Raw genomic sequence first — 26,909 nt, forward strand, 5'->3', positions numbered from 1 at the left:
TATTTTATAAATATTATTTGCTGGCGGACCCGGTTGACCCGACATGCAGCCATTATAGTGCCGGGTTAGCCGCTCTCCCCCGACACAAAGCATGCAAACATGGATAGAATTTCACGAGAAAAAATTCCTCTTCGGTCTCAGTCGTCACCCTTCACGCGGTAAAAAACCTGTCAATGCTACTTCAACAGAGTCGAGAGCAGAGAGCAGAAAGCAGAAAGCCTACCGGATTCTCTCTCTCTTCTGCTATACAAAGTACAAATCAAAAGTAAAAACTATTAAGAAAAAGGAATTTGAGGAGAAAATGGAAGAAAAATTCTGTCGTTTGGTGGACATTGAAAACTACACCCAACAAAAGAAACAAAAAAGGAAAAAAAAAGGGGGAAATCTCGTCACTTTCTTCTTCTTCTTCTTCTCCTCCTTATTCTCTTCCTCCTCCTCCTCCTGCTGCTGCTGCTGCTGCTTATGTTTATTTGCATGAGTGATGATCCTTCGACTGAGGACACGGCACTATCCTTGATATACGCACTGGCGTTCTTTGTATCCGACGCATCGTTCTTCTCCGTGGTTGTTGGGTGCTAGGGTTGGGGTTTTCTGAGAGAGAGATGTGGGATGCTGAGGGCAGCTTTTATGAAACTCTTTTCCCTATGTTGGAAGCCGTTTGGCGGTGACGATGGTGATGGAGGGAGAGAAAGGAGGGAGGGTTTGCTTTGGTTTCGGGACGTCGGCCGGTACGCTGCGGGAGAGTTCTCAATGGCCGTCGTTCAGGCTAATCAGGTGCTCGAGGACCAAAGCCAGATCGAATCTGGGCCCTTTGGGACCTTTGTCGGCGTCTATGATGGCCATGGTGGGCCCGAGGCTGCTCGATACGTCTGTGATCATTTGTTTCGGAGGTTTCGAGGTTTGGATACTTGATCCTGTTTTTTCCGTGGATTTCGTTCTATGAGTTGTTGGTGATTCGTTCTGTGAATTGCTGATGAATTCTTTAGCTTTGGTTCTAGTCTGTAAAGGACTGAAAGATCGACTTTCTTTGGGAACTAGAACGTTAAGGATGCTAATACTACTGCATAACTCTATTTTTCTTGTCTCGGAATGTGAATTTTTTCCATATTGCTGGGGCTAATGATTAGTTATTCTGTTGATCGAGAAGAAGTGCTCTTCTTAATTGATCAGATAAGTGATCTAGAAGATGTTACCTTTTTTAGAGGTTTGAAAGAGTTTGAGACAGTACATTCGTTTAACTTTTCTCATTCTTCGTTTACTTCTTAACAAAAGAGCGAGTCTATTTCAGAAGTCCTCAAAGTTGAGCTTAGGACTTGTCCTGAACTAGATATATCTACTAGACCATCTTTTGCTTCTATTTTCTTTCAGTTTTTGTTCGTTATAATGTTTCTTTTCTGACTGAATGCATTTTTTACTGACTCTTTAAAAAATTTTAGGGACATAAAAAAGGGGAATTCCGTTAATTTGTTGAATTTGATCTTTTGTGTCAAACTATTATATGTGAGTTGGCAATTGTTGTCTTCTGCAGAGGTTTCATCGGAAGGACGAGTTGTGACACCTGATACCATCCGTAGAGCCTTTCAAGAAACAGAGGAAGGGTTTACTGCCCTTGTTTCTGAACTATGGACAACCCGACCACAGATGGCAACTGTTGGAACATGTTGTCTTGTTGGTGTGATTTCTCAGCGAACTCTTTATGTGGCCAATCTAGGAGATTCCCGTGTTGTATTAGGGAGAAAAATTGGCAATACGGGTGGAATTGCAGCCATGCAGTTATCCACAGAACACAATGCTAACTTGGAAGCTGTGAGACGGGAGCTAATGGAACTACATCCTAATGACCCTCAAATCGTGGTTCTCAAGCATGGAGTTTGGAGAGTAAAAGGGATAATTCAGGTTATATTTAACTTATTGTCTTTCATTTCTGAATAAAAATGTCTTTTTTGAGGTTCCAATCATCATCTATCAAAATGCATTATCATTAATTCTGTTTACTAGTTTTACATTTTATTCCTTCTTTTATTTTTTATTTATATGTATACTTCTTTATGGAGTGATGGAAAAGTAGGATGTCTGTCTTCTCTATTCCATGTAGTGGCTTGTTTGTTCTTTCTCCCCTGGGAGCTTCTTTCTTACTTAATCCTCTTCTCTCATTGTCATCAAATATGTAATTAAAAAAAAAAAAAATCTTTCTCTCATTTGTCTGGGGTGGTTTATTTGTCTATGTACTCGGTCTATTACATGTTTCTTTTGAAGTGGTTACCACTGTCTTCTCTTTTAAGTGTTTTCTTCACTCCTAAATTCTAATTTAAATCATTAGACCCTAGATTTTAATGCTAACCTTTTAACTGAAACCTACTTTTGTCGTTGGGGTCTTTCAGGGGGTTAGTGCCATCAGACTTTTCCTTAGTTTGTGAAATGTGAACTCAATTGTGAACTTTAAAAGTCTAACCCTTATAAATAGTCTGTAAAATCAGTCAAAATCGCCCACTTAAATAAAAAAATTCTGACTCAATTTCACTTAGATGGAGTTCCAATAGGACCTAGGAATTCTGTACTTGATTGAAAGGTAGATAATCTTTATCTTTAAGCCTAGTGCCAAGCAGTGCAATACATGACCATGGTGTGTCTTAGATCCTTTAAAGTAACAGGACAAAAGAGGAGGTAAATGATAGAAATGAACTACCACATGTGAAGCAAGGGTCTAGCAGAAAGCATCAAGTTTCCACAAAGATGAGTTTGAATTTCAGATCTTTGAATCATTTGAACTGCTTGAGCAACTAACTTTTTCTTCGATTAATAAACTTTAATTTTATTTTTCTCCAGTCTGCTGCTGACAATCTTTTAGACATTCTTTTAAATTTGAATGCCATGGGCAACTGACAATTCTCATGTATTTAGTACTACTATTTCATGGACTGATGGCATGGCAATATCAATCCTTGTAAGTGAAGCTTTGCTGGATCGCACTATTTTTTTCTTTCATGTGGATGAATTTGAGGATCGGTGGCTCAGCTGACAAGTTTCAACTGTTTTTTATTGGTTTTCTTTTGGGAGAAGGTTACAAGTCACATACTTGTTAAAAAAAAAATGAGAGAATTTTCTTTTATTTTCTGTAATATTTGCATCCTGATATGAGCATTTGGTGTGGAATCTCTTGATATTCCTTTTTGTGTTGAAATGTGATAGCTGGCATTCAGAAGAACTATATATATCTAGGTATCCTATTTTATTTTGATTTTGCTATTTCCATATCTGCTTAGGTTTGTATGCCACATATGCAGAAATGTGTTAGTCCACACTGGCATGTGTATCCTTGTCCATGTTTGTGCTTATTAGCTTTTTTCTTTTGGATATGCAAATAGTTCCAAAGTGGACTAGAATGTTCTTTTGTGACAGAGTGAAATCTTGAATAAGTGAGTTCCTTGTATATTTGCTGTTTCACTCCTATTTCTGTTCATTCTCATAGAGTTTTAGGTTTCGTGGGATAAAGTACTTGATCAATACATAGTGATATCTGTTGTATGACTTTCTTTTACTGTTTTTGGTGCAGGTTTCTAGATCTATAGGTGATGTATACATGAAAAACTCCCAGTTCAACAGGGAACCAATCAATGGGAAATTCAGACTTTCTGAACCGATGAACAAGCCCATCTTGACTGCCTCTCCAACTATTCTCCCCCATACTCTCCAACCAAACGATTCTTTCCTGATATTTGCTTCTGATGGTCTGTGGGAACACCTGACCAATGAACAAGCAGTGGATATTGTTCATAATCATCCACGTGCTGTAAGATTTTCATTCTTATCATTATCACTACTAGCTTGATTTCTTCTGCTGTGAAAGTAATCGGTCTGATCTTTCATTTCTCTACGTAGTTGTGAATTTGCCTTCTTACATACCCTCTCTAAAGTGTTGGAATATGTTATGTTTGCCTTTACCCTACAGAACATTTTGAAGCTCCTTTGCCATTTATTCTTCTTTGGTTAGTATTATTAATGAAGATATTTGTGAAGCTCTTCGTGGGTGCGGGAATTGCTGCCTAGTTTTCCTGCACTAGCCTTTGGCAGTAGCCTTAGAACTCTGTTTATACTGACTGTGCTCAAGGGGAAATGAAAGGTTGCTCATTGTGTACCCTATTCTTTGGGGCAACTTTTAAAACCTACTGCCACTCTGTGGATGTTCTCTTAACTGTTTAAGATGGCCTTGAAGCAGAATTATATATGCATGTGTATATGCTGATCAGAATCTCCTCATGCGGAATATATTTTTGAATAATTAGAGAATGATGAATTTTTTAATTGTTTTATTAGAAGTAAAAATGAGTAGGAGAGAACAACAAGACATGTTTTTGATATATTGTATGCGGTACAATCAGAAGGAAGGCCACTGCCAACTGCAAAAGTTACTATAATGGAAACATATATATGTGAAACCTCCAGCCTCTGGTAGTAGTTTTACTGCAGTCAGGCAGCTTGCACCCTTACTTTGGAGATCACAATTGACTCATAGCAAACAGCAAGCCTGCATGGTTGTAGGTTTGCGGCAGCGACATCAAATTTTGTTTGTGCTTCTTTCAGTTATGAGATTATTTGTATTAGCATTTGCTTACACTAGCTTTATTGACCAGTATAGAACTTGACTTGACTCAAGAACTGACAAGTTTTTATTATTATACAGGGAAGTGCCAAAAGGCTAGTCAAAGCTGCTCTCCACGAAGCAGCTAGGAAACGAGAAATGAGATATTCAGACCTCAGAAGGATTGATAAAAAGGTCCGGCGACACTTCCATGATGATATAACTGTCATTGTTTTATTCTTAAATCATGATCTTATCTCCAAAGGCTTGAATCAAGGTCCTACAATATCCATCAGAAGTGCTTTGGAACATTAATGACTTAGGCCACCATGTCTGCTTCTGATCATGGTCGACCGCTCAAATATTATAATTGGTGTCGACAGATACCGCATGAGTGGTTCAGAGCATCAAAACGAAACAACTACAGCAAGACTTCAAACTGTACAATTGGATTGTTGTACCCATTAGAAAGATGCTTCATGGGTCTACTGTAGTATCCTGAGGAGTTGTTTTGACAGTCATGGCATTATTCCTGTACACTCTAAAATTTGATATTTGATTCCTTTTAAGTGAATATATACTCATTTGGTTCATTGATGATTTATTCTACTATATTTCCAGTGGCTCGCTTGTCAAAGAATCCAAGTGTATATCAGCATTCTAAAGGTCCAATGCCATGCTATAATTTATTTGCAGCTGTGTGAAATTCAGTTTAGTTGCTAATTCTTCCACTGTCTTTGCTATTATAAATTGTTTAGTCTGTATTCTTCTAGTGTAAGCAGGCTGCAATCAGAATAACGACTGTCAGTTTGTCTCTGATCGGTTCACTGGTAAGGTAGATAGCCTTGTGTAATTTGTAATCTTGAATGCTGCATTCCAGAACCGAATTTCATGTAATTCTTGGGATGCACGGAAGCTGTTTATATGAACCCTGATAATCGAAAAAGAAAGAGAACAGGAAAAGAGACAAATTCCAAATAAGATCATTTGTAAATAATTGTTGCTTCTTTTTTTCTTTTGTTGGATTGCAAAACTATTACATTTCGTTTTATATATCACGTTGTTGCACGCCCGATGAAACCAGGTTGAGCTAGAATAAGCTATGTCAATCGTCAATCTTGGCTGATAGCAGCACTCAAGCTTCTCCTTTGGAATGGGAAACTCTAGCAGCATCTTCATTGGTCGTTTCGTTCTAGCCTCTTGGATTGACCGAATTTAGCTACTTCCGATTTAAGTTTTGGTTCTTCAAATTGGATAAGTTACTTGAACTTACCAAGATTTACTCTTTTCATTTGATGTTCGCTCCTCAATCCGTCGGACTAATCCTCTACGCCATTGTTATAAGATCCAGATTGCAGATTGGAGCAGTCAGTGGAAACCAGTTCAGCTAGAACCGGACTCCAATCTAGTTCTTAAAACCGTTTTTACTTGTCGACTTGGTCGATTGACCGGTTAATCAATCACTCTTTACTCCTAATATGTATTGTTGTTAACTTGAACAAAACCAATGAGATTTTGTATATAAGCAAGTTTTATGTTGTAGAACTCTCTTACAACTGTACATGCTTGGTGTCAATCTTCAGAGCGAGGTCGTGTGGAGGTTCAGAGGCTGGTGGTGAATAGGACTATGTGGACTAGCTGTTCGGCAGTTGCCTCTCCCCCTCCTCCTGCCTCCTCTCTTCGTCAATTCAGGCGTCTTAAGATGTCTCAACAATCTTGACCTTCCACGTTATAGACTTCGAATCGATAGCCAACCGGTTGGGAGTCGAATTTTTGCCATTTCTCCAAGCGATGGTTGATCCATTTCTTCATCTCCCTTCTTTCTTCGTCTTCACGTTTCTTCTTCTCTTTTCTCAATCACAAGCGGTTCCGCAAGCTTTCAGGCGCGATCCAGGTCACCCGCAGTGGCATCACAGCGCGTTTCAAGACGTTCGGGATACCGTCCGTACTGATGTCCACAACATGCTCCATTCTCGCGCTGAGGTCGCTTTTCTCGGCATTTCTTTCCCTTCGTGATTCGTTTCTGAACTTTCCTAAAATTTAGTGGAATTATAATTCGGTTGGAGCCAATCGGTTGCACCTGGTTTTGAATGAAACCATCTTTTAGAGAAAAAAAAAATGCTAATGAGTGTCATTGCTGTTGCTTTAGCTGTTGTTCTTTTCTATGTTCTCCTGGTACTAAGTTCGATTTGGTTTATTGGAAAGAAATACTGTTTTTTCCTCTATGGGTTTTCAACTCATTCGGTGATACCTAAAATAAATTGTAACGTATTTGTAATTCGTATGTTGATTTTTTATTTTTGAATGGGAGGCCTGTTTTCTGCACTAGTCTGCTATGTTGGCATCATGTAGTAGATTTTAGTACGTATTTGCTCCGTGCGCTTGCCCCAACTCTATTTATGGTATTTCACTCAACCTAACGAGCACTTGTTGTGCCACTAAAGTCTGGTGCTTACATATGGCGTGTGTGCAAAGCCTACTGCCACTACAAATGCCTGCTGGATTTGACCGAGTGTAACCATGCTAGTTCACTGGAATTGCAGGGTCTGCTTTTTGAGAATGGTAAATGAGGAATTTTATTCATTTTGACAACATAAAAAAATAACTTCTGATCCGAAACTTATAGTTGTTCTCGTTAGTATTCTTTTTATGGAATGATGACATCAGAAAATTATTCAATATGCTTTAGTGTTCGTACTTCTTTGAGTTAAATGTTTTTGAAATCCATTACTAACACATTGACTCATTAGTGTTTTTCTGTTATCCTTAAAAAAAATTCCCATTTTTCTTTAAGAGATTCTTCAAATTATTATTATAGGTATTAGAGAAGCCTTAGGCGTAAACCAACAAAATAAAGAATAAGATATATTTGTTGATATAGTTTTTTTTAGATGATTTGGCATGTCGAGAAGAGACCACAGTCTTGATGATGGCCAGGTGAGAAGGGTTTTGCCATGCCACTATCTGGCTAGAAATAGGTGAAGGCTAAAAAGGATATGGATGGGTTGGTGAGGGAGGACTTGACAAATAAGAATAGAGGTAACAAATCTATAGCAGTAGGGATGGGAGGGTTCTTCTATCAGACCCTGACAAAGTTGGTATAAGCTTTTCTTGTTGTGAAAAGAGTTTGTATAAGATTTGATATGATGATAGATCTTTAGTTGTTTTTGTCTTGATTTTGAATTTACTGATGAGAGGGATTTTTTGGCAGGTCCCATTTCAGGTTCCTCTTGAAGTTAATATTGTTCTTGTTGGCTTTAATGGTGATGGGGGCTACAGGTTCAAGCTGGATTCCCGCAAGCTGGAAGATTTTATGAAAAGCAGCTTCCCAACGCATCGTCCTTCATGTCTGGAGACTGGAGAGTTGATTGATATTGAGCACCATCTCATATATAATGCATTTCCTGTAAGTTCGTGCAAAGCTAATTGATTGACTGAAAGATTGTCAGTAGTTATTTGTTTTACCATGAACTATTTTACCTACGGGAACTTCAATTTCATTTCTAGGTGTACTGTACTGGATGACATGTTTTTTATTGTCATCCTTGATTTGGCTCACTGAAGACATACCTGGGCATTTCAAATGAACTATGTCAGCATATTTTATGTACTTGTTGAATCTCCAAGAATGATGACAATTTGGCTGATGTAGAGAAATCTAAGATTGACTTCAGTTTCACTTAATCCCCTGACATACTTTCTAGGTTGAATCCAGCATGGAGATCTTACATATGAAAAATATTAAATTCCATTCTCATCTCACTTTATGCTGGTAACTCCCTGGATTAATCTATAGGATTTTTGTACAGCTGCAGAAAAATATCTCAGTCAATAGGATACTAAAAATAAAAAAATGGTAATGTCCGTTACTTCTGCATCAGCACTCTTTCTTAGCTAGACATATTTTTCTTGGATTTTCTTTAGCTCTTTGGTTCTCAGTTACTGAGCTAGGAAGTTGGTGCACGGTATGTACCATTCTTTCATTACATTTTAATATTGGCTTCTGCTGAGTTTTTTTTTGTTTGTCAAGGGCAATATATTCTTGGTGCCTATGGGCTTTTAACATTAGGATAAAACGCATTCTTTGGTTTGCTATTTTCTCATGGCTGAGTTTTTAATGGGGTGGGCTACATAACTGGTTCCTGGCTAATTTTGGAGGATCCTGTGGTTACGGGTGGGCATGAGTACGGCCAGAGTCAAGTTTTTGAAAACCCAAACCTGATCCTGACCCCAACAAAAACCCAGAACCCGACCTTGACCCAATTCCCATCCCCGCAACTCTGTCTCCGCCCCATCCCCATAAATCCGACCACTCCTCACCCTGTCCCCGTAAACCCGTCCTATCCCCGTCCTTACCCCATTTTCACATCTCCTCCCCATCCCTGCAGATTGGGTTTGGGGAAACCCATCCCGAGCCCGAAACTCGACGGGTTTTTTCCCCGACTCGTCCCCAACCCGCAAGGTTAAGCCTGAAACCCGAACCTCGGTGTTTTGGGTCGGGTTCCCTGCGAAATCTGACCCAATACCCACCCCTACCTGTGACATCTTTTTTCATCCCATAACTCAACATCTCCCACCTGTAGCAATATTTTCTTAACCCTGTATAACTCAACAAATATTTTTATTTCTGCTTCATGGTTTGTAAATTAACTTAGTTAACCTTTCTTCAAAGAAAAGGAACAGAATATGCTGTGCTGAATCCCTGGACTGAGCTATTCTTTTTGGATATTTTACATAGCTAATGCCTAAAAAAGAATTGCATAGGCAACAAACAGAGCACAGATACTGAATAGTCTTTCATATCTCATGATTTCTCTTCTCTTTTCTTGTAACTTAATCTATTATGTTATTAATGATGATTTTCTTCTATCTTTGTGCAATTTGATTTATGAATTGCTAACAATAGGCAGGTCAACCAGAATTAATTGCTCTTGAAAAGGCACTGAGGGGTGCCATGGTTCCAGCTGGAACTGCTAGAGAGGTTAGTCTCATAGAAACTTGAAAAGGTTATTCACTCTATAATCTTAATGAACCTTGATAAAATCCATAATTACTATGAAGTATGATAACTGCTTTTCTAATTTTAGACTGCTTATGGGAGAGAGGTACCTCTGTTTGAGGTGGAAGCAACAACTATAGAACCCACTTTTGAGAAGCTGTACTCCTACATCTTTGAGATGGACCTTGGATATTCTCCGAAGGAGCCGGATAAGCCTGATCCTAGTGTGATTTTTGTTGTCAATTTTGATAAGGTACCCTCAATGACTTTTTATGTCTGTAGAAAAAGCAAATGCATAATTAAAAGATCATTAATTGTTTATTTTAGTTTCACTTAATGTATTAACTATTTTCACAGAAATAGTACCTTAGCAGCAGAAACATTTTCGTTTCATTGTTGTGACACTTCCTTGTGCTGCTCTCTCTTGTAGGTGAGAATGGACACTAGAAACCAGGACATTGATCTTGAGAGTTTAATGTATAGCAGAATTGAGGGGCTTACATCGGAAGAGCTGAAGAAACAAGAAGGAGACTATATCTACCGTTATCGCTATCGCGGAGGAGGACCATCTCAAGTTTGGTTGGGCTTTGGCAGGTACTTGAGACATTCTTGTAGTTTTTAGTGGAAAGCAGAAAACAAAATGATTATTTTGTGAATTACTGTATTACTTTGTAGCGTATTAATATCAATAGCTCTTGTTCCTACCTATTTTTCTCTTCTAGAGTATTAATCTAAGTGATTGCTCTATACAGGTTTGTTGTGATTGACCTCTCAGCAGGTCCCTGTACCTATGGAAAAATTGAAACGGAGGAAGGAAGTATCAGTTATGGAACAGTCCCACGATTGTCTAATTTATTCTTCCCTAGGGGTTCAACTGCTGTTAGCGGTGATCCTAGTCCCTCTCAGGATATTTTCATGGGACAGCTTGCAGCACTGATCTCGACCACGATTGAACATGTTATAGCTCCTGATGTGAGGTAATTCCTCTTTACAAGTTTATTAAGTAGCTTTCATCACCATGTCATTACTTGAGTTGGGAATAGAATAAGTTTTATGTTACTTGATAAGGATCCAAATTAATTGAGAACATTGCTTCCTCATCAAATTTGAAGAAATTCTCAGGTTTCATGACTAATGAGTTGCCTCATGACTCAACGGAGTCAAGTCTGATTTGACTCAATGTTATATGTAAAACTATAAATTTAAGGAGGAAGAAAGAGAGAAGAGAGAAAATAGAGATAGAGAAGAGATCAGAAGAGTGTGTGAGTTCTGCACTCTATGGGGGAGAAGTCGATCCATTTCTATTTATGTATCACGTAGCTGAAAAATAATTAAAGTTACAAAATTGTCCCCAATACTTAAACTCCCATAACTCACTAGATACAACTCAAAAATAGCATGAAAATTGAAGGAACAAGCTCATTGCTACTTCTAGAGGGCCACAAGGATGGTAAAATGACAAAACTACTTATATGTATTTCAGCTCTCCATCTCAAGTTGGAGCGTATATATCAAGAAGCCTCAACTTATTACAAAATTCTCAAATTCTCTTTTACCTAAGGCCTTGGTAAATATATGACCAAGCTAATCAACAAATCAGGCATATGGTGTAACCACTAACCACTACAACACTCATCACAGTGCCACGAATGAAATGATAGTTGACTTCTACATGCTTAGTCCATTCATAGAATACTGGATTACTAGCAATAAAATTACAACTTGATTATCATAAGGCATGGTCATTGCTTCTGTTGTGAGGAAGCCCAACTCTTATAAAATTGATCTCACCTATAAAAGTTCACTAACCATATGAAAGCTATTGCTCTGTATTCTGCTTTTGCACTAAAGTGGCCATAACATTTTGTTTCATGCTATTCCAACTAATTAAAATTTCACCACTAAACACACAGTAACCAATATTAAATTTCCAATCCAACTTAGACCTTGCATAATTTGCTTCTAAATATCTTCAAATCTTCACATGACGATGTGACTCATACAATAAACCTTTTCTTGGTGTCCTCTTCAATTATCTCAATATTCTTTGTGTTGCCTTTAAATGAATCTTTTGTGGACATTCCATAAATTGACTAACCACACTCGTAGCAAATGATATATCTAGCCTTGTCACAGGAGCATAGATAAGTTTGCCTACCAACCTTTTGTCCATGGTCTTTTCCTTAAGTTCAGTGTTACTATCTTTAGGGAGACTATGAGTCACTTACATAAGTGTCTTTGAAAGTTTTGCTCGTAGTAACCATTATTCATACAACATATTTGTGACTTACTTTCTTTGTGTCAAAACAACTTTAGTCTTGCTTCTGGTTGCTTCATTTCCTACAAAGTTATTGAGAGACCCTAAATTTTTTGTTTGAAAGTGTTTGAATATATGCTTTTTCACCTCATCAATACCTTTTTCATCATTGCCTAATGGAACTATATTATCCACATATGCAATAAACACCATAATTCTAGAAGGTTTCTTTATGACAAACAATGAATGATCACAATGGTTTCCTGTAAATCCGAAGGGCATAACTACCTTGTTGAATTTGTCACTATGTTTTTGGACTTTGTTTAAACCATAAATTACCTTTTTGAGTAAACACATTTTGGAGACTTTGCATCGGACCAGACTTCGGCCTCAGGAACCTAACAAGCTAGTGTGGTAGCCCGATAAGGGGGGGAATCATTTACAGTTTCCTCAACCTATCTTTTCACCGGAGTTTGGTCTCATCCATTTATTGTGCATGACGTGACTTTCACTTGGCACCTGTGTGCTCCTTCTAAAGTTAAATTCTTCATGTGGAGTGCATGTCTCGACTAGATTATTACAGTTGATAATCTCCGGCGGCGGAGTCTCCTTTTAGTCGATCCCCCCTGTCCCCTTTGCGGACTGGAAGAGGAATCAGTTTGTCACCTCCTCCTCCTATGTCCCTTCTCGTGGCAGGTTTGGTCTCTGGTTCTATGCCGCATTAGTCTTCAGTTTTGCTTACCTGCGGATTTGATTTCTACTAGCATGATGCTCCTACACACTGTTTTGTCGGGGCTTGGGAAATTGCTGATTTCTGTTTGTGTGGATTATATCCCGTGGGGTCTTTGGGCTGAAAGGAATTCTAGGTTCAAAAGAACATTTGAGGCTATTGAGCGAGTTTCTGACATTATTGTGTGGGGCACATTTCTTCTTGGCTGCACACCAAGAAGGTTTTTTTCTCCTTTCTTGGGATCGACTATCCGGGAAAATTGGTTGTGTTTGGCTCAACTGCAGTTCTTCTCACGTCCCCCCCCCCCCCCCCCCCCCATCTAGGAATGACAGCCTCACCGTCTCAGATATTTCAAGCTTAATTTTGATGCCTCTTCTCTCGGCAATCCAAGGTTAGCGGGTTTTGTTGGTGTCATTCGGGATTCAACCGGTAATCAGATCATATCCTTCACTGCCCCCCTTGGAATTATTGTTTCAATGATGGCTGAGTTTTCGGGTCTTCTCCATGGCCTTCTCATTTTTTGTGACTATGGTCATGCTCCTCTCCAGATTGAAGGAGACTCCAAAGTAGTGATTGGCTGGTATGCTCAAGCTTCCGCTCCTCCTTGCCGCCACTAGGATATTTTCTTCAAGATCTTTTCTTTTTTATTGTATTTGCTCTCACAGTCCGAGATCTGCTAATTCTGTAGTTGATGTCTTAGCTAAGCAGGGAGCTTCCCTTCATTCTCTTGTTGTTATGGGACCTCTCCCTTGAGTTGTCTAGCCGTTTGGCGTTGCTTTCCTCATAATAAAATCATCTTTTCTAAAAAAAAAAAAAACACTTTCCTAGTCCCCCCTAAGCAACATACTTAGGAGGTTGTTCCGTGTAGCCATTTTCTTATATGTCTCCATATAAAAATGCATTGTTTATGTCAAAGGCCAGCCCCTATTTATTTATTTATTTATCTATTTATTTTTATTATTTTTTAGAGGAGCGTGGCGCGATTCGAACTCGTGACCTTACGTACCTAATGTAAACAGAATACCACTATACCAAACGGCCTTAAGTAAGGCCAACCCCTATTTACTGCCTCTGAAATCAAAATCTGAACATATGTCAATTTGGCTACAAGGGACAATGTTTTAAAAATATCCATGCCGTAGGTTTGAGTATAGCCTTTCGCTGCAAGTTTGACTTTATACTTGCCTATGGATCCATTAACTTTATACTTTATAGTATATACCCAATGACATCTCTCACAATTATAACACTGGGGGATAGATCACATAATGTCTAAGTGCCTTGGTCAAGCAAAGCTTCCATCTTTACATCCATAGCCTGCTTCCATTAAGGAGACAACAAGTCTTTCTGCACCAAAGAAGGAAATAATACAAGAAGACAATGACAAAACAACTTTTTGAAAGAACTAGACAAAAAATCAAAGGAGACAAACTGAGATATGGGGATGTTTAGTAGACATACAATCACCTTTACGAATACCAATAGGAAGATCTAGATTACTTACCTTGAAAACTAAAAACAAAGGGGTGCTAGCAAAGGTAGTGGAGAGAGTCTTTGATGGTGTCTTGGGAGGTTTTTTGTGTTGATAAACTTGTAAAAATTTTGGTTCTGCAACACTTGCCATAAGATTAGAAACATCCTCCTCAAGGCTAGGAGCAACAATATCTGCATCAAAAGAAGGTGGAACATACTATTTATCTAACGTGGAGAAGTAATAAACCTCTTCGAAGAATGTAACATCTGTTGATATGAACGTCTTTCTGGTGGAAGGACAGTAACATTTAAATCCTTTGGGAGAGAATTCATCAGTGGATTGGCCAAAGATATGCACATAATAGACACACCCAAACACCTAGGGGCAAAAAAGGGAGCGATTTACTGGCCAACTTAAGAACTTGGGAGGGATAAGCGCTAACAAAGGCATCCTATTGATAAGAAAACAAACAATAAGAACAACATTGCCCTAGTAAGTTTTTTGAAGATGCATATGAAACAATATAGTTCAAGTAATTTCAAGCGACGGTTATTTCATTCTAATACATTCTACTATCACGAAGACTAGTGAATAATACCGTTAGCTTGACAAAAAGAATCAAATTTATGGTTCATGGACTCAAGTCTGTTATCAGTACAGAGAATACAAAGTGAAACACCAAACTAATTTTTTATTTCATTGTAAAAACTTAGGAAAAAAATGTGAAAAATTTAGATTTTTCACATAAGAGATGCCCAAATGGACCTACTAAAATCATCAATAAATGAAGCAAAATACTAGTAACCAAAGATAATAGGGACATGACAAGATCCCCATACATCTAAATGAATTATTTCAAATAAACTACTGCTCTAACTCTAACTGGATGGAAGTGATGTTTGATGGTGCTTCTCGAGCTCAGAAGACTTGCATCGGAATTTAAAATAAAAAATAAAAAAAATACTTACACTGAAATTACAAGCTGGATATCAAAGTTGGGATTAGCTGAATTAACTTGGTAGGAGTGATGGCCTAGCTTCATGAAGAGCCAAAGACGACTACTAGGTGGTCCTTCCAAGTAATAAAGATCTCTCTCAAGCTGTGAACCAATTATCCTCCTCTTCTGGAGGTCTTGAAACACACAATGAGTGGGATAGAAGGTTACTAAACAATGTAAGGTTTTAGTAATTTGACTAATAGACAATAAATTAACAAAAAACTTTGCAACGAATAAAACAAAGTCTAAGGACAAAGATGAAGTAGGCTGAACTGTGCTCACTCTTCTAATGGAGAAGATGAACCATCAACAAGAGTGCATTTCCAAATTGAGACGATTGATCAAGGGATGAAAAAAGTGAAGACATACCTGACTTGTGTGAAGACTCACTTGAATCGCTACCCATGTAGTAATCGGACTCGCATTCCAAGTAGACATATCTGGACTAGCTAGAGTGGTTGTAGCTGAAGGACTACCTGAACCGTGGATGCAGAGGAAGAAGTCAGTTGTGCCATTCGTTGGGCTAACTGCTGAAGTTCATTTGGGGCACCAAGCGCAATACCTATTACACGGCTAGCAAATGTCTCACCATCCTCAAGAACATTGGAATTAGCCCAGGTTGATTTTCAAAAATTGACACTTATCATAAAGATGATTGGTGTGCCTGCTATATACACACCGTTTATCATTTCTACTATCACTAAGACCTATACCACGACCAGAGCTTTCTCAGCTTTGCCTTTTAGTACTCCCTCCACGTCCACGGGATGTCTTTGATCAACTTGGTGCATGCTGATTATTGAGGGCAGCAGCCTCTATCCCTTCTATTTTATTTTCTACACTGAAGAGTCACAACTGTTTTTCATGCATTACTCTATTAAATGCTTTAGAAAGGAAAGGCACATTATCAGAAGCAAACGTTGAGTCCAGATTACTTCATATTCAGGGCCAAGACTATCCAAAAATGTGGCAAGATAGATCTATCCCCATTGCTTTCAAAGCTCATTCTCATCAGTGGTAAAAGGATGATAGATACTAATCTTCTGTAGAATACTTTGCAACTCGCTATAATAATCAATCAATATTCTATCACCCTTTTTAGACTAAACAACTCTGCATGCAACTCATAAATTCTTGAGAAATTACTTTCCTAAGCATATAGAGACTTAAGAGTCGTCAATTTTTTTTGCAATCTCACAGTTCACAATTTGACTTCTAATTTAGATCTTATACTATGAAGTAATCATGTCATTATCTAACTGCCTCAACTTCCCAAACATTGGTCATCGTAACAAGTGGATCATCCTTCTTGGCTCCTGACGAAGAAGTCCTACTCCTCATTTGTGGGGACTCTTATCCGTGAGAATTGGTTTAATTTGGCTAGGATGCACTTGAGGACAAATGTCCGAATTATGCAGGAATGGATCCCTCCTGATCCTGGTTACCTTAAGTTGAACTTTGATGGTTCTTCTCTTGGTAATCCCGGACTCTCAGGATTTGGCGGGGTTATCCCAGATCACCTAGGTAACCAACTTTACTCATATGCCAGCCCTTTAGGAATCACCGACTCTACGTCTGCAGAGCTTCACAGTCTCCTCAATGGGCTCCGTGTTTTCCTAGACAAGTGCACAGGTCCCCTCCATATTGACGGGGACTCGAAGGTGGTCATTGGACGGTGTAAGCATTCATCCCCTCCCCTGTGGCACCATTGGGACATTTTTTGGGAGATTATTGAAATTTGTTCATTTTAATCTTGTATTTGGTCTCACATTCCGAGATCCGCAAATTCAGTAGCCGATGCGCTTGCTAAACACGGAGCTACCCTACAATCGCTGGTTATCAGGGAGATGCTCCCCTCTTTCTAATTTTTGTTTTTTCTTGTTTATATATATACATCTTTTTCAAAAAAAAAAACAAGTGGATCATCCTGTAGATTTTTTTTTTTCTCTTAGCCTTGAGATAAATTCAAAGAGACTTGGACCTGCTTAAATAGTTTTATTCATTCAACTTCTCAATGGTGATCACAATAGTATCCTTGTCTTCCGAAGTTCTTGACTCTCTAAAAAGGTATAAATACTTCACCTGAATATGCCATAATTAACCAAACCAATCGGCACAAAATAACCCCAAAAAAAAATAATATGATGCCTACATAGATCATGTGGGCCCAACACCAAGAACAATTAGGGCACCCAATTTTAAAAAAACCCACAATTATGCAATTAAACTTATAATAGAAGTCATTCAACACTACACCAAGATTCACCAAAAAAAGAGATGATGTCAGCACGTTGGAAGGTGATGCAGGCACCAAGCACAGGTCTGAGATCTGCAAAGACCAGAATTGGGACAAAACCCCAAGAACAACTGTCTGGGGGCACAAATTACTCATAGAACTACTCAATGGGCATCACAAGCTATCAACCCAAGGGTTATGGAACCAAGGAAAAACGGAAATATAACTTTGATCTTCAATCAATAGAGAATTTTGAAATTCCCTCCTGGTGTAAGTTCAAACATTAGAAAGAAGAAAAAGAACACCTGAGAAGCTCCGCAATAGAATCTCACTGCTCTAATACCATGTAAAATATGAATTTAAGGAGAAAGAAAGAAGAGAGCAAAAGAGTGCATGAATTCTGCACTCTATGTGGGAGAAATCAATCGCCTTTTCTATTTAATTATCATTGAAGCAAATAATCATTGAAGTTATAAAATTGCTCCTCAACACTTAAATTCCCATAACTCACTAAATACAACTCAGATAACATGAAAATTGCACCTTATACTTCTAACGAAGTAACCATATTACTGTTACTTCTTGAAGGCCCTTTGAGGGTAAAATGACCAAACTACCCTTACATGTATTTCAATATTATATTTGGCTAGGTAATTCTCCTTAATTAAATTCTCGTCATTTAAAAATAGATAAATAAATATATAAATAACTGTCTGTTTATAAAGTTGGATAAGCTTCTTTAATGGCTAGTCATATTGGGCTAGAACCAGCCCAATTTTAACAGTTTTTAATAATTCAGTTAACTTAATGGGCCCATCTTCCAACAATATCTTTAGCTATAATAAAATTTCATCCCTTAGTACGCGGAAAATGAGGTTCCTTAGGCACTTCTCATGGTAAGGATGTCTTCAGTGACCCATTTCTTATAATACAATATGCACTAATACAGAAAATAACATACTATGATCACAACTCCAATAGTGAACCTATATGAGAGGGAAACTAATTTACATAACTACCTATACGAATAATGACCCAACTGCCCTCAGGCTCCACGTAATCCAACATAACACAAATATTACATCAATGAGTTAGGTTTATCTTTTACTTATTCTGTAAATTCTCAGATTTGTTTGGCGTATTTTTAGGGGTGTCTTGGATTGTGAACTAAGCCCCTATTTTTATATCAAAGGATATGTTCAGATTTTTTAGATGCCTGGAATTGGTCTCCAGTTAGAAGTGTGAAAGCTTGCCCTGAAGTTTTTGCTTCTGCTTTTCAATAGTATGGTCCCTTTTGATTAAAATGTAGTTTCAATTTTTTCCATCTGCAAAGTATTATGTGTTTATGTTTATTCTTTTAAAGTATTCACATAGCTCATACTGTCATGCTTGTTTTGTTGTTTTGGTTTCTGAACACAGGTTCGAAACTGTGGACTTGGCAACAAGATTACTTGTGCCTATCATTGTCCTACAAAATCATAATCGATACAACATCCTTTCAGCTGGTCATAATTACAGTATTGATGTTCCAGCCATTGAAAGTGAGGTAAATATATATCACTGCAGATGCTGTTATTTGTCTGGCCCACATGAAATAAATGAGTGGTAATTTTTGGTATTGTATACTCTAATTGCACATTTCTGCTCCTTTTTCCCATAATTGGGTGGATTTCATCTATGGGATTATTCCAATCTGCAATACAGACATATATTGATTAATACTAGAATTGCATTTTTTTTATTTATTGGTGTAATAATAAAGATTTATTTACTTATTTATTTATTTTAGAGAATGATGCATTATGAATATGAAACTAATTGCCAAAAAAAAATAAAAAATGATACCAATTACTAGTGCAAGTAAATGATATGCCTGGCAGATTTAGTTCAAGACTAACCCAAGAGCCCATTAAACCGTCTGACTCTATGCCAGTGGAAGAGGGAAAATGGGAAACTATGGATAGATTTGACTTGGTTGAATCATTTATTCCGCCTTCTAATGCTTTTTTTGCACAATCATGGGTAGGGGTGGCATCGAATTGAGTTGGTTCGCGAGCGGCTTGGTTCGATTCGATTTATCGGTTCGAGATCCTGATAAGGCTCGTTTGAGTTAACGAGCCGAGCTCGACCGAACCATGGTTCAGTTCGAAAGCTCGCGAGCCGGCTCGTTAACTTAACGAGGGCTCGGGACCGGGAAGTAGGAGCCGCGAGCAAGACTTCAATTTTTCCTCTGATTTCTTCCTCCCCTCGTCTGCTGTCGCCGAGCCCTCCCGTCCATTGCGCCGGCTGCCTTCGTCACCGTCGACAGCTGCTCGCCGGCCACCTTCGTCGCAAACTCCCTTGCCCCCGCGTCATCTCAGTAGCCGTTACCTTCGCTGCTCCCAGATGGAATTCCCCAACTGGGCAGTAACCTTCTTGAACGCAGCAGCGGGGATGATGGTGAAGACTTGTTTCATGATGTTGTTGGTGCGGCATTTGACAACCAGGGTGAGCGCCTTGTCCATTGTCTGCTCCGTCTCATCGATGATCCGGCGCAAGGGTCGCTCATAAAGGTCAGACCCAGCACGGCCGCCTGCCGGAGCAACGTCGCCAGCTTCTCCGTCTTGGCTTTGAGCTCGACGCACTCCGCCTTAAAATTGGAGACGTCGTCTGCCCCTTCAGTCCCTTGGTCCGCCAACTGGATGGGCTTCGCCAAGATCTGCTTCACGATGTCAGCCATGGCGAAAACCCAAACAAAACCAGACCACCCAAAAATCTTGACGATTCCCCCTATTCCCACACAAATCAACAAATCACGCAAGCAGCGATGATCCTCACAACCCTCATATCACAATAATCACATTTATCAAGAAAAGACCTTCAAGAAGAAAGAAATAACCGCAATCAAAAGCAAGCAAGAAGAAAAATAAGGGTATCAATCAAAATTTCTGAGTCCTCACACCATTCCTTTCCTGGCTGAGAAAGAAGATCTGCAACTTCCAATTTTGGGTTTTCTCAGCCCTGGAATGACGGAAAGTTAATGTTCATTCGCTCGTCCGAGGGGGGGAGGGGGACGACTAGAGAGAAGGAGAGAGGCGTAGCTGGCAAAGAGGGTTCAATGAGGTGGTATAATTGTGACAATTGGCACTATGAGCACCAATTTTCACATTGATGTTTTGTATTTGTTTTTTCGTAAAAGAAAAGAATTACCCATTGACTTACTTGCAGTATGGCTCAATTCTTACTGATATTACATTGATGCCTAATCTTATTTTATCATGTTTATGAATAGTTCTTGATTATTTTAATAATATAAAGAGATTGTATATGGTGTTTGCTTGGGTGAAAGTAGTTGAAGTGGGGTAAAAACTGACCTGAGCTATTAAGATCATAGTGAGTTCGGGTCAGAGGAGAGAAGTATGCTTGTCCTTCTAAGCCATTAAATTCTTACTGAGAAAAGCGGAAGCATGTATGGGTGAAATATATTGTGGAAGCCTCCAGGGCTGAAACCATAAGATCTATAAGATATGTTAGGTGGTGGTTTCAGAGTTTCTGAGTTTAAACAGTACTCAATAAATAGTACACTACACTAAATTATGAAGTTCGAGATCTGAATAGCCTCATTTGACCTTCCCACCGTGGCAAGGATTTGATTGTAGAGAGAGAGGAAATGCAAAACTGCTCCTTTTTTACAGATGAATTATTTTTTTAATAAATTTTATATATAATTATGTAGTTTTTATGCATAATTGTATGCAAAGTGTATAAATAATTTTATATATAATTTATTTAACATGTATTTTATGCAAAATTTTAAATATAGGTGGAAGCTCGAACTCGGCTCGAGCTCGAGCTCAATAACAATTTTAGGCTCGAGGCTGGGCTTGGTTCGACCTCGAGCTCAAAATATTAAAATCAAGTTTGGCTCGAACATAGTCAGATTTGGGCTTAGCTCGGCTCAATGCTACCCCTAATCATGGGTCGAAGAAGACCATTCCACCTCACATATTTCATCAGTTAAAATAGGAACATAGGTATAAATACATGTGTATACATGGGCAAGAATATGCAAATATTCATGTAAAATGCTTCCAACAGTCATTATCTAAGTAAAGAAAGTGAAATGTGACAAATGTAAGGTTTATGTTCATGTATGGATGCATAGCAACTGTTAAATGCTTTGACATGGAAAATGAAAATGGCATCAAATTCCTGTTGTGTGATCCTGTTCAAATTCATAGATGAGAGTTTCAGCTTTTATTGGCAATAATAGTTTTTCCAAAATCATTCGTTCAATTTTTTTTTCTTATGTTAGTCATTAAACACAATAGTGAAGGAGCCAGATTATTCTGATGTTGTGGATGATATTTTCTCTTTAGGTGAAGAAGATGGTTCATGCTGGCCAAGAAGTCGTAATTGTTGGCGGTTCTCATGCATTGCATCATCATGAAAAGCTAGCAATTGCAGTATCAAAAGCTATGCGAGGGCATTCACTCCAAGAAACAAAAACTGATGGGCGTTTCCATGTCCATACCAAGACATACTTGGATGGTGCCATTCTTAAAGAGGTTTTGCAATGATATCTGGTTTTGAGTGAAACTCAATGAAATGGCTACATATGGTCATTCCAAATGTTCAATCACTTTTTTTCTGTTTCTCCATTATGCCCTCTGGCATGCATGATGCAAGTGTGAAACCACCACTTTAGAGGTACAATGAATTGTGTTTTCGGACCAGCCCTGAATCCATTCCTTGGAAGCTTTGTGCCTGATCTCAGCCATAATGAGTGAAAAAGGATGTTTCTTTATCAACTTTTGATTTTCAGATGCTTACAAATCTCATTTTTAATTTTGCTTTACTCCATCATCAAAGTATTGATTCGATACTAATTTCATTACAGCAGAAAAATTCCTTATTTCTGATTTCGATGGTGTTCAAAAGTGATTCTTTAATTCCTGATATCATTATTTAACATAATAATATCCTGTATATTGCTAACCCATTTCAGATTTGCACGGTTACTGATTTTCTGAAGTTGAACATTGATTTTTTTCTTTGGTATTGTGGTGTAAGAGTCTGGACTACAATCAGGAAGTCATGACACTGATAGCTTTACTGACTGCAGCAGTCACTTCAAAGCTTTTAGCTGCTGAAGGATTATTTATCATCATCTTCAGTCTCAACATTTACATGCTGCAGGAAATGGAGCGCTCTGCTGATGTGCTTGCTGCTGGTCTGTTAGATGTTGCCGATCCCTCCCTCTCTAGTAATTTTTTCCTCCGCCAGGTTAGTACTGCATTTTTCTATCTATAATTTGTGATTCAGAATAGTCCTTTCACTTGTAATTTTTTTGTTAAGAAAAAAAAAATTATTATAGTTTTTCAACTCATGATGTGCCTAACTTGTATGTATCATTTTCAGTTCTGGATGGATGAATCTGAAGGTTCAGAGGATTCAATCATCAAACATCAACCTATATGGGCATCTTACAGTTCTAAGCTGAGAAGCAAGGATAAGAAAGGGATTGGAAAGATGAAACAGGGAAATCTTTACCGGACTTATGGAACAAGAGTGATTCCAGTGTGAGCATATCATTCATAATCTCCTGTGATTAGTATAGTTAAATGCTTCCAAGTTCCAACAACTACTTCACTAGCGTGATGGGACGATATCATATGATGGAATGCTACTCTGTTTTGCAATTGAACATTCTTTGGTTTCTGGTCAGTTGGGCCATACTAATCAGTAGTTTCTTTCTTTCTTGGCTGAAGTTGTTTTTTCTTGGATTTATTTCATTTTTTTGGTTTTTAATTTTTATTGTTTGGAAATTGCTGTTTTTTTTGCTAACTGTGAAATAGAAAGTCTTCATCTAAATGATCTCTCAAATGAAATTTTTATTAGTGTCTCATATTATAATGTGAATTACTTTTAAAAAATTTCCATCACTTAATGATGTAGCATATAAATAATCCATTGAAGCTATGTGATATCACATTTTGGATCAACCTGGACAGCTTTGTGTTATCGTTGGCGGATGTTGACTCCAACCTTCTAATGGAAGATGACTCGCTCGTATGGACAAGTAAAGATGTTGTCATTGTCCTTCAACATGAAAGTGAAAGAATTCCCTTGAGGTACACTAACTTCATTTTCTAGTTTGAGTAGATTATTTTAAGTATTTGTTAGCATCCATAATTCTAACCTTGAGTGACATTTTGAGTTTTTCGGAATATGTGGATTTTGTTCGTGTTGTTTTGCAGCAAACAATGTAATTATTTTATCAGCAATGACATGTCTGGCTACAAGCATTAAATCTCTCTCTCTCTCTCTCTCTCTCTCTCTCTCTCACACACACACACACACACTTATCGCACTGATTCAAGTCCCTTATCTCCAGAATTTGCAGATTCTCATAGTTTACAATATCTAAGATGCCTCAACTCCATTTACACAGTGATGTTCCTATGTACGTCAGAGTAATTGGTTTTCTTTTTCAGAGAAGTCAAAATATTAATTGTTACCTCTTGCTTCTAGCAGCTATGATCTCCATTACAATCTGCTTTTTTTTAACAGTTATGTTTCAGAAAAGGAGAGAAGATATGCAGTCCCTTCACAAGCACAACGCCACATTTTAGCTGGACTTGCTTCTGCTGTTGGGGGTCTGAGTGCGCCTTATGAGAGAGCCTCACATGTACATGAAAGGCCTGTCATGAACTGGCTTTGGGCCTCAGGCTGTCATCCATTTGGACCATTCTCAAATGTTTCCGTTATCAGCCAAATGCTTCAGGATGTTGCATTGGTAGGAACCTGCTTTTATTCTTAGTATAATATTGTCATTTCCTGCATCTTAAAAAGTTCAAACCATGAGTATGATTATATTACAACGTTAATAGAAAAATGAATCTAGTACCATGCAGGATGCAGTGGTATTATTGCAGTTAATGTTGCTCTATAATGTTTGTGTTGAAGAGTTTTTAGAATATTTTTTTTTTGTGAAGGATCGGGAGTACTGTGATTCCATATACTGGACGCGAGCTGTGGAATGAATGGTGCTTTGAACTGTCTCATTCATAAGGTTTTTAAGCTATAAAAAAAAGGGTTTTCTAACTTCTCAGCTACATTTCTTCTTTTGATAGGTTACTGATATGGTGATTAACCATTTAACCATCTATGCTATCTGTCTGGTGCTTAAAGATTGTATAAATGAAAATGACTTTTATCTTGAAACTAAAAAAAAGAATTGTAGGTTTACATGAATATGGCTCCTTCTGAGTCTCCAGCTTATCTCGTTCCTGTTATTTCTGTCACCTGGGGGTCCCACAATGTGATGATTAATGTTTTCTTTTTCTTTTTTTGTTATTTATAAGACAATAGACATTGTTGGATCTCTCCCTTAAGTACAACTCCAAGAAAATTAAATTCTGAGAGTGCAATAAACGGTACATTACAACATGAAACTGTAGATACTTGGGCTGTGGCTCAGTGGTCTCATGGGAGGTTTTCTCGTATGAGGTCTCAGGTTTGATCCTTGCTAGGCCTGGGGGTTCTGGGGGTTCTGGGTATAAACCTGTTGCAAGAAATGTCCAAAAAGGGGAAAAAAGAAAGAAGCTGTAGCTTATTTGGAATGGGTGTTCCTGAAACTCTCCTTTTTGTTGCAGAGAACCACAATCTATGCTCGTGTTGATTCTGCACTTCGTAAGATACGGGATGCCTCAGAGGTATTTTTATTTTTAATATTACAATGTTTGTCCTGGATTAGAATTTTAATTCAAATTTTACTCTAAAAAATTAAACTATCTCATCTGTGATCTCTTATGCAGACTGTTCAGGCTTTTGCTAGCCAGTACCTGAAAACATCTCTTGGTGAGCCAGTGAAGGGCAAAAAGAAGAGGACAAACACTGAATTATGGACGGAGAAGTTCTACAAGAAAACTACAAACCTACCAGAGCCTTTTCCACATGAATTGGTTGAACGTTTAGAAGCGTATTTGGATGTGAGTTCTGTTCCTAGAACTATAAACTAATCAATGAAAGTAAATTTTTCCCTTTTTGCTTAATTTAAGTCCTTGTTCCATGTTTGTTGTGAAGAACCTGGAAGAGCAGCTTGTGGATCTTTCTTCTTTACTGTATGATCATCGGCTAGAGGAGGCACACTTGAACAGTTCAGAAATCCTCCAAACCGCTATACATACACAGCAGTGAGTATCCTACAAGTATAAAGCTTCAATATGAATCTTTGCTCATAAATCTCAATTTAATTTCTCTTTTCTGTGGATTGGACCAAAAAGATATAAATTCTCCTTTCCTTTTCAGTATTATTTAGTCAATTTCATTTGCCTTTTCCATTCATTTCCTTTTTCTTGCCCTTCTTTTCTCTGCTCGACAGACATGTAGACCGTATATTGGCCATGGAGAGGGAGAAGATGAGATGTTGTGACATTGAATACAAGATCCCCGTGGAAACATCCCAAACTTTCATCTATGGGGGTATTCTTATTGCAGGATTCTTTGTATATTTCCTGGTCATATTCTTTTCATCCCCAGTTCGCTGACCAGCAATCCACTGATAATATGGATTTGGACAAATACCCCTGCTGGTGAGCTACTTTTCTGTACATTATTGGAATTTGTTTGAGTTGCATCAGTTGAAAGTTATGGAATTTATCTTCGTGAATTGAAATCCACTTTGAACTTCATAGCGAAACGAACTACAGGTGGAGCCATGAATAGAAGGCCCCTCATATTTTTGCAGCTCGCCGCTTGAATGGCCAACAGGAGTACTGAATGGAAAGCTCTTGTTGATGGTTTGCGTGGTTCGTCCCTCTACAGTCGGTGTTCATAGCTGATCTGGACCATATCTTCGTGGATTGAAGTAGCTACTCTTTCAGCTTTCCCTCCCATCTGATTTGTCTGCGCTTTCCCTCTGGTCTTTCTTGATGACACTGATTTCCTTTGCAGTCGAAACCTTAATTTGCTTTGGTGCGTCAATATAGTAGATCAATTATGGCTGACTGTGACAAGAAAACAGATTTTAGCTGCATCATCTTACCAGACAGCAGTAGGATAACTTCTTCTGATTATTCTCCTTTTGTACGAGAAAGTTTAGAAGCAGTGTATCAGTACATTCCTTTCACCAAAATATTCAACTTCAACGAGGTACAGTTCGAAATTGTTCTCAAATGTTACCTGAGGAAATGAATAGACTAGGATCATGACTCAGGAGTTTCCAGTGATTAATGCAAATTTAAATTTGCCTTGTAGCTGTGTCTGGACAATTTGCCCAACTTCACCGATATTACGCTATAAGCTAGGTACAAGCAATTTTTTCAAAGGGTTCCTTACCATTGGTTAAATGGGAAAAAAGAATTCGATGTTAAGGATATCTAATCATATAATTTCATGCTTTAATGTAACTAAAGAAATAAACATTGTTACATTTAATTACCATAATTACTACATTAATCACATTTATTTAAATTTTCAAACTGTCCATTGAAGGGGTGTGAGCCTCCCTGTGACCAGGAAAGAGAAAATCACAACCCAAACAAGCGAAAGATTCGTGACCCAAAAATTTCTATCCACTCATGACTTTAGGGAACTTCACGAGAGTTCTGGTCTTACTCGCTGAGAGCCACAGGCCAAATCACACTCCGAAGCA

At 38.2% G+C, this 26,909-nt stretch overlaps 1 protein-coding gene across 3 annotated transcripts; it reads left to right on the forward strand.

Moving 5' to 3' along the window:
* Positions 1-398: 398 nt before the first annotated feature.
* Positions 399-26,412, forward strand: LOC137960558 (uncharacterized). Of its 3 annotated transcripts, none has more exons than XM_068808212.1 (21): positions 399-898; positions 1,529-1,896; positions 3,554-3,790; positions 4,682-4,774; positions 5,201-5,245; positions 7,791-7,985; positions 9,486-9,560; positions 9,667-9,831; positions 10,009-10,172; positions 10,331-10,555; positions 18,692-18,818; positions 21,631-21,819; positions 22,451-22,537; positions 22,673-22,833; positions 23,266-23,385; positions 23,825-24,050; positions 24,910-24,969; positions 25,072-25,245; positions 25,340-25,449; positions 25,638-25,848; positions 25,951-26,412. In XM_068808212.1, the coding sequence occupies exons 1-20, from the start codon at positions 610-612 to the stop codon at positions 25,801-25,803; spliced, it is 3,276 nt and encodes a 1,091-aa protein (XP_068664313.1). In that variant the 5' UTR covers positions 399-609; the 3' UTR covers positions 25,804-25,848; positions 25,951-26,412. The 3 variants fall into 3 exon arrangements, with proteins under 3 accessions (XP_068664313.1, XP_068664314.1, XP_068664315.1); XM_068808213.1 differs by having other exon boundaries at positions 25,966-26,412; XM_068808214.1 differs by lacking the exons at positions 399-898; positions 1,529-1,896; positions 3,554-3,790; positions 4,682-4,774; positions 5,201-5,245 and adding an exon at positions 6,104-6,562.
* The last annotated feature ends 497 nt before the right edge of the window (positions 26,413-26,909 follow it).

Source organism: Aristolochia californica, unplaced genomic scaffold (genome assembly GCF_029961685.1).
Source record: "Aristolochia californica isolate CCGP_79_NKW_82.1479 unplaced genomic scaffold, dmAriCali1.0.hap1 SCAF_3, whole genome shotgun sequence".
Taxonomy (NCBI): Eukaryota; Viridiplantae; Streptophyta; class Magnoliopsida; order Piperales; family Aristolochiaceae; genus Aristolochia; species Aristolochia californica.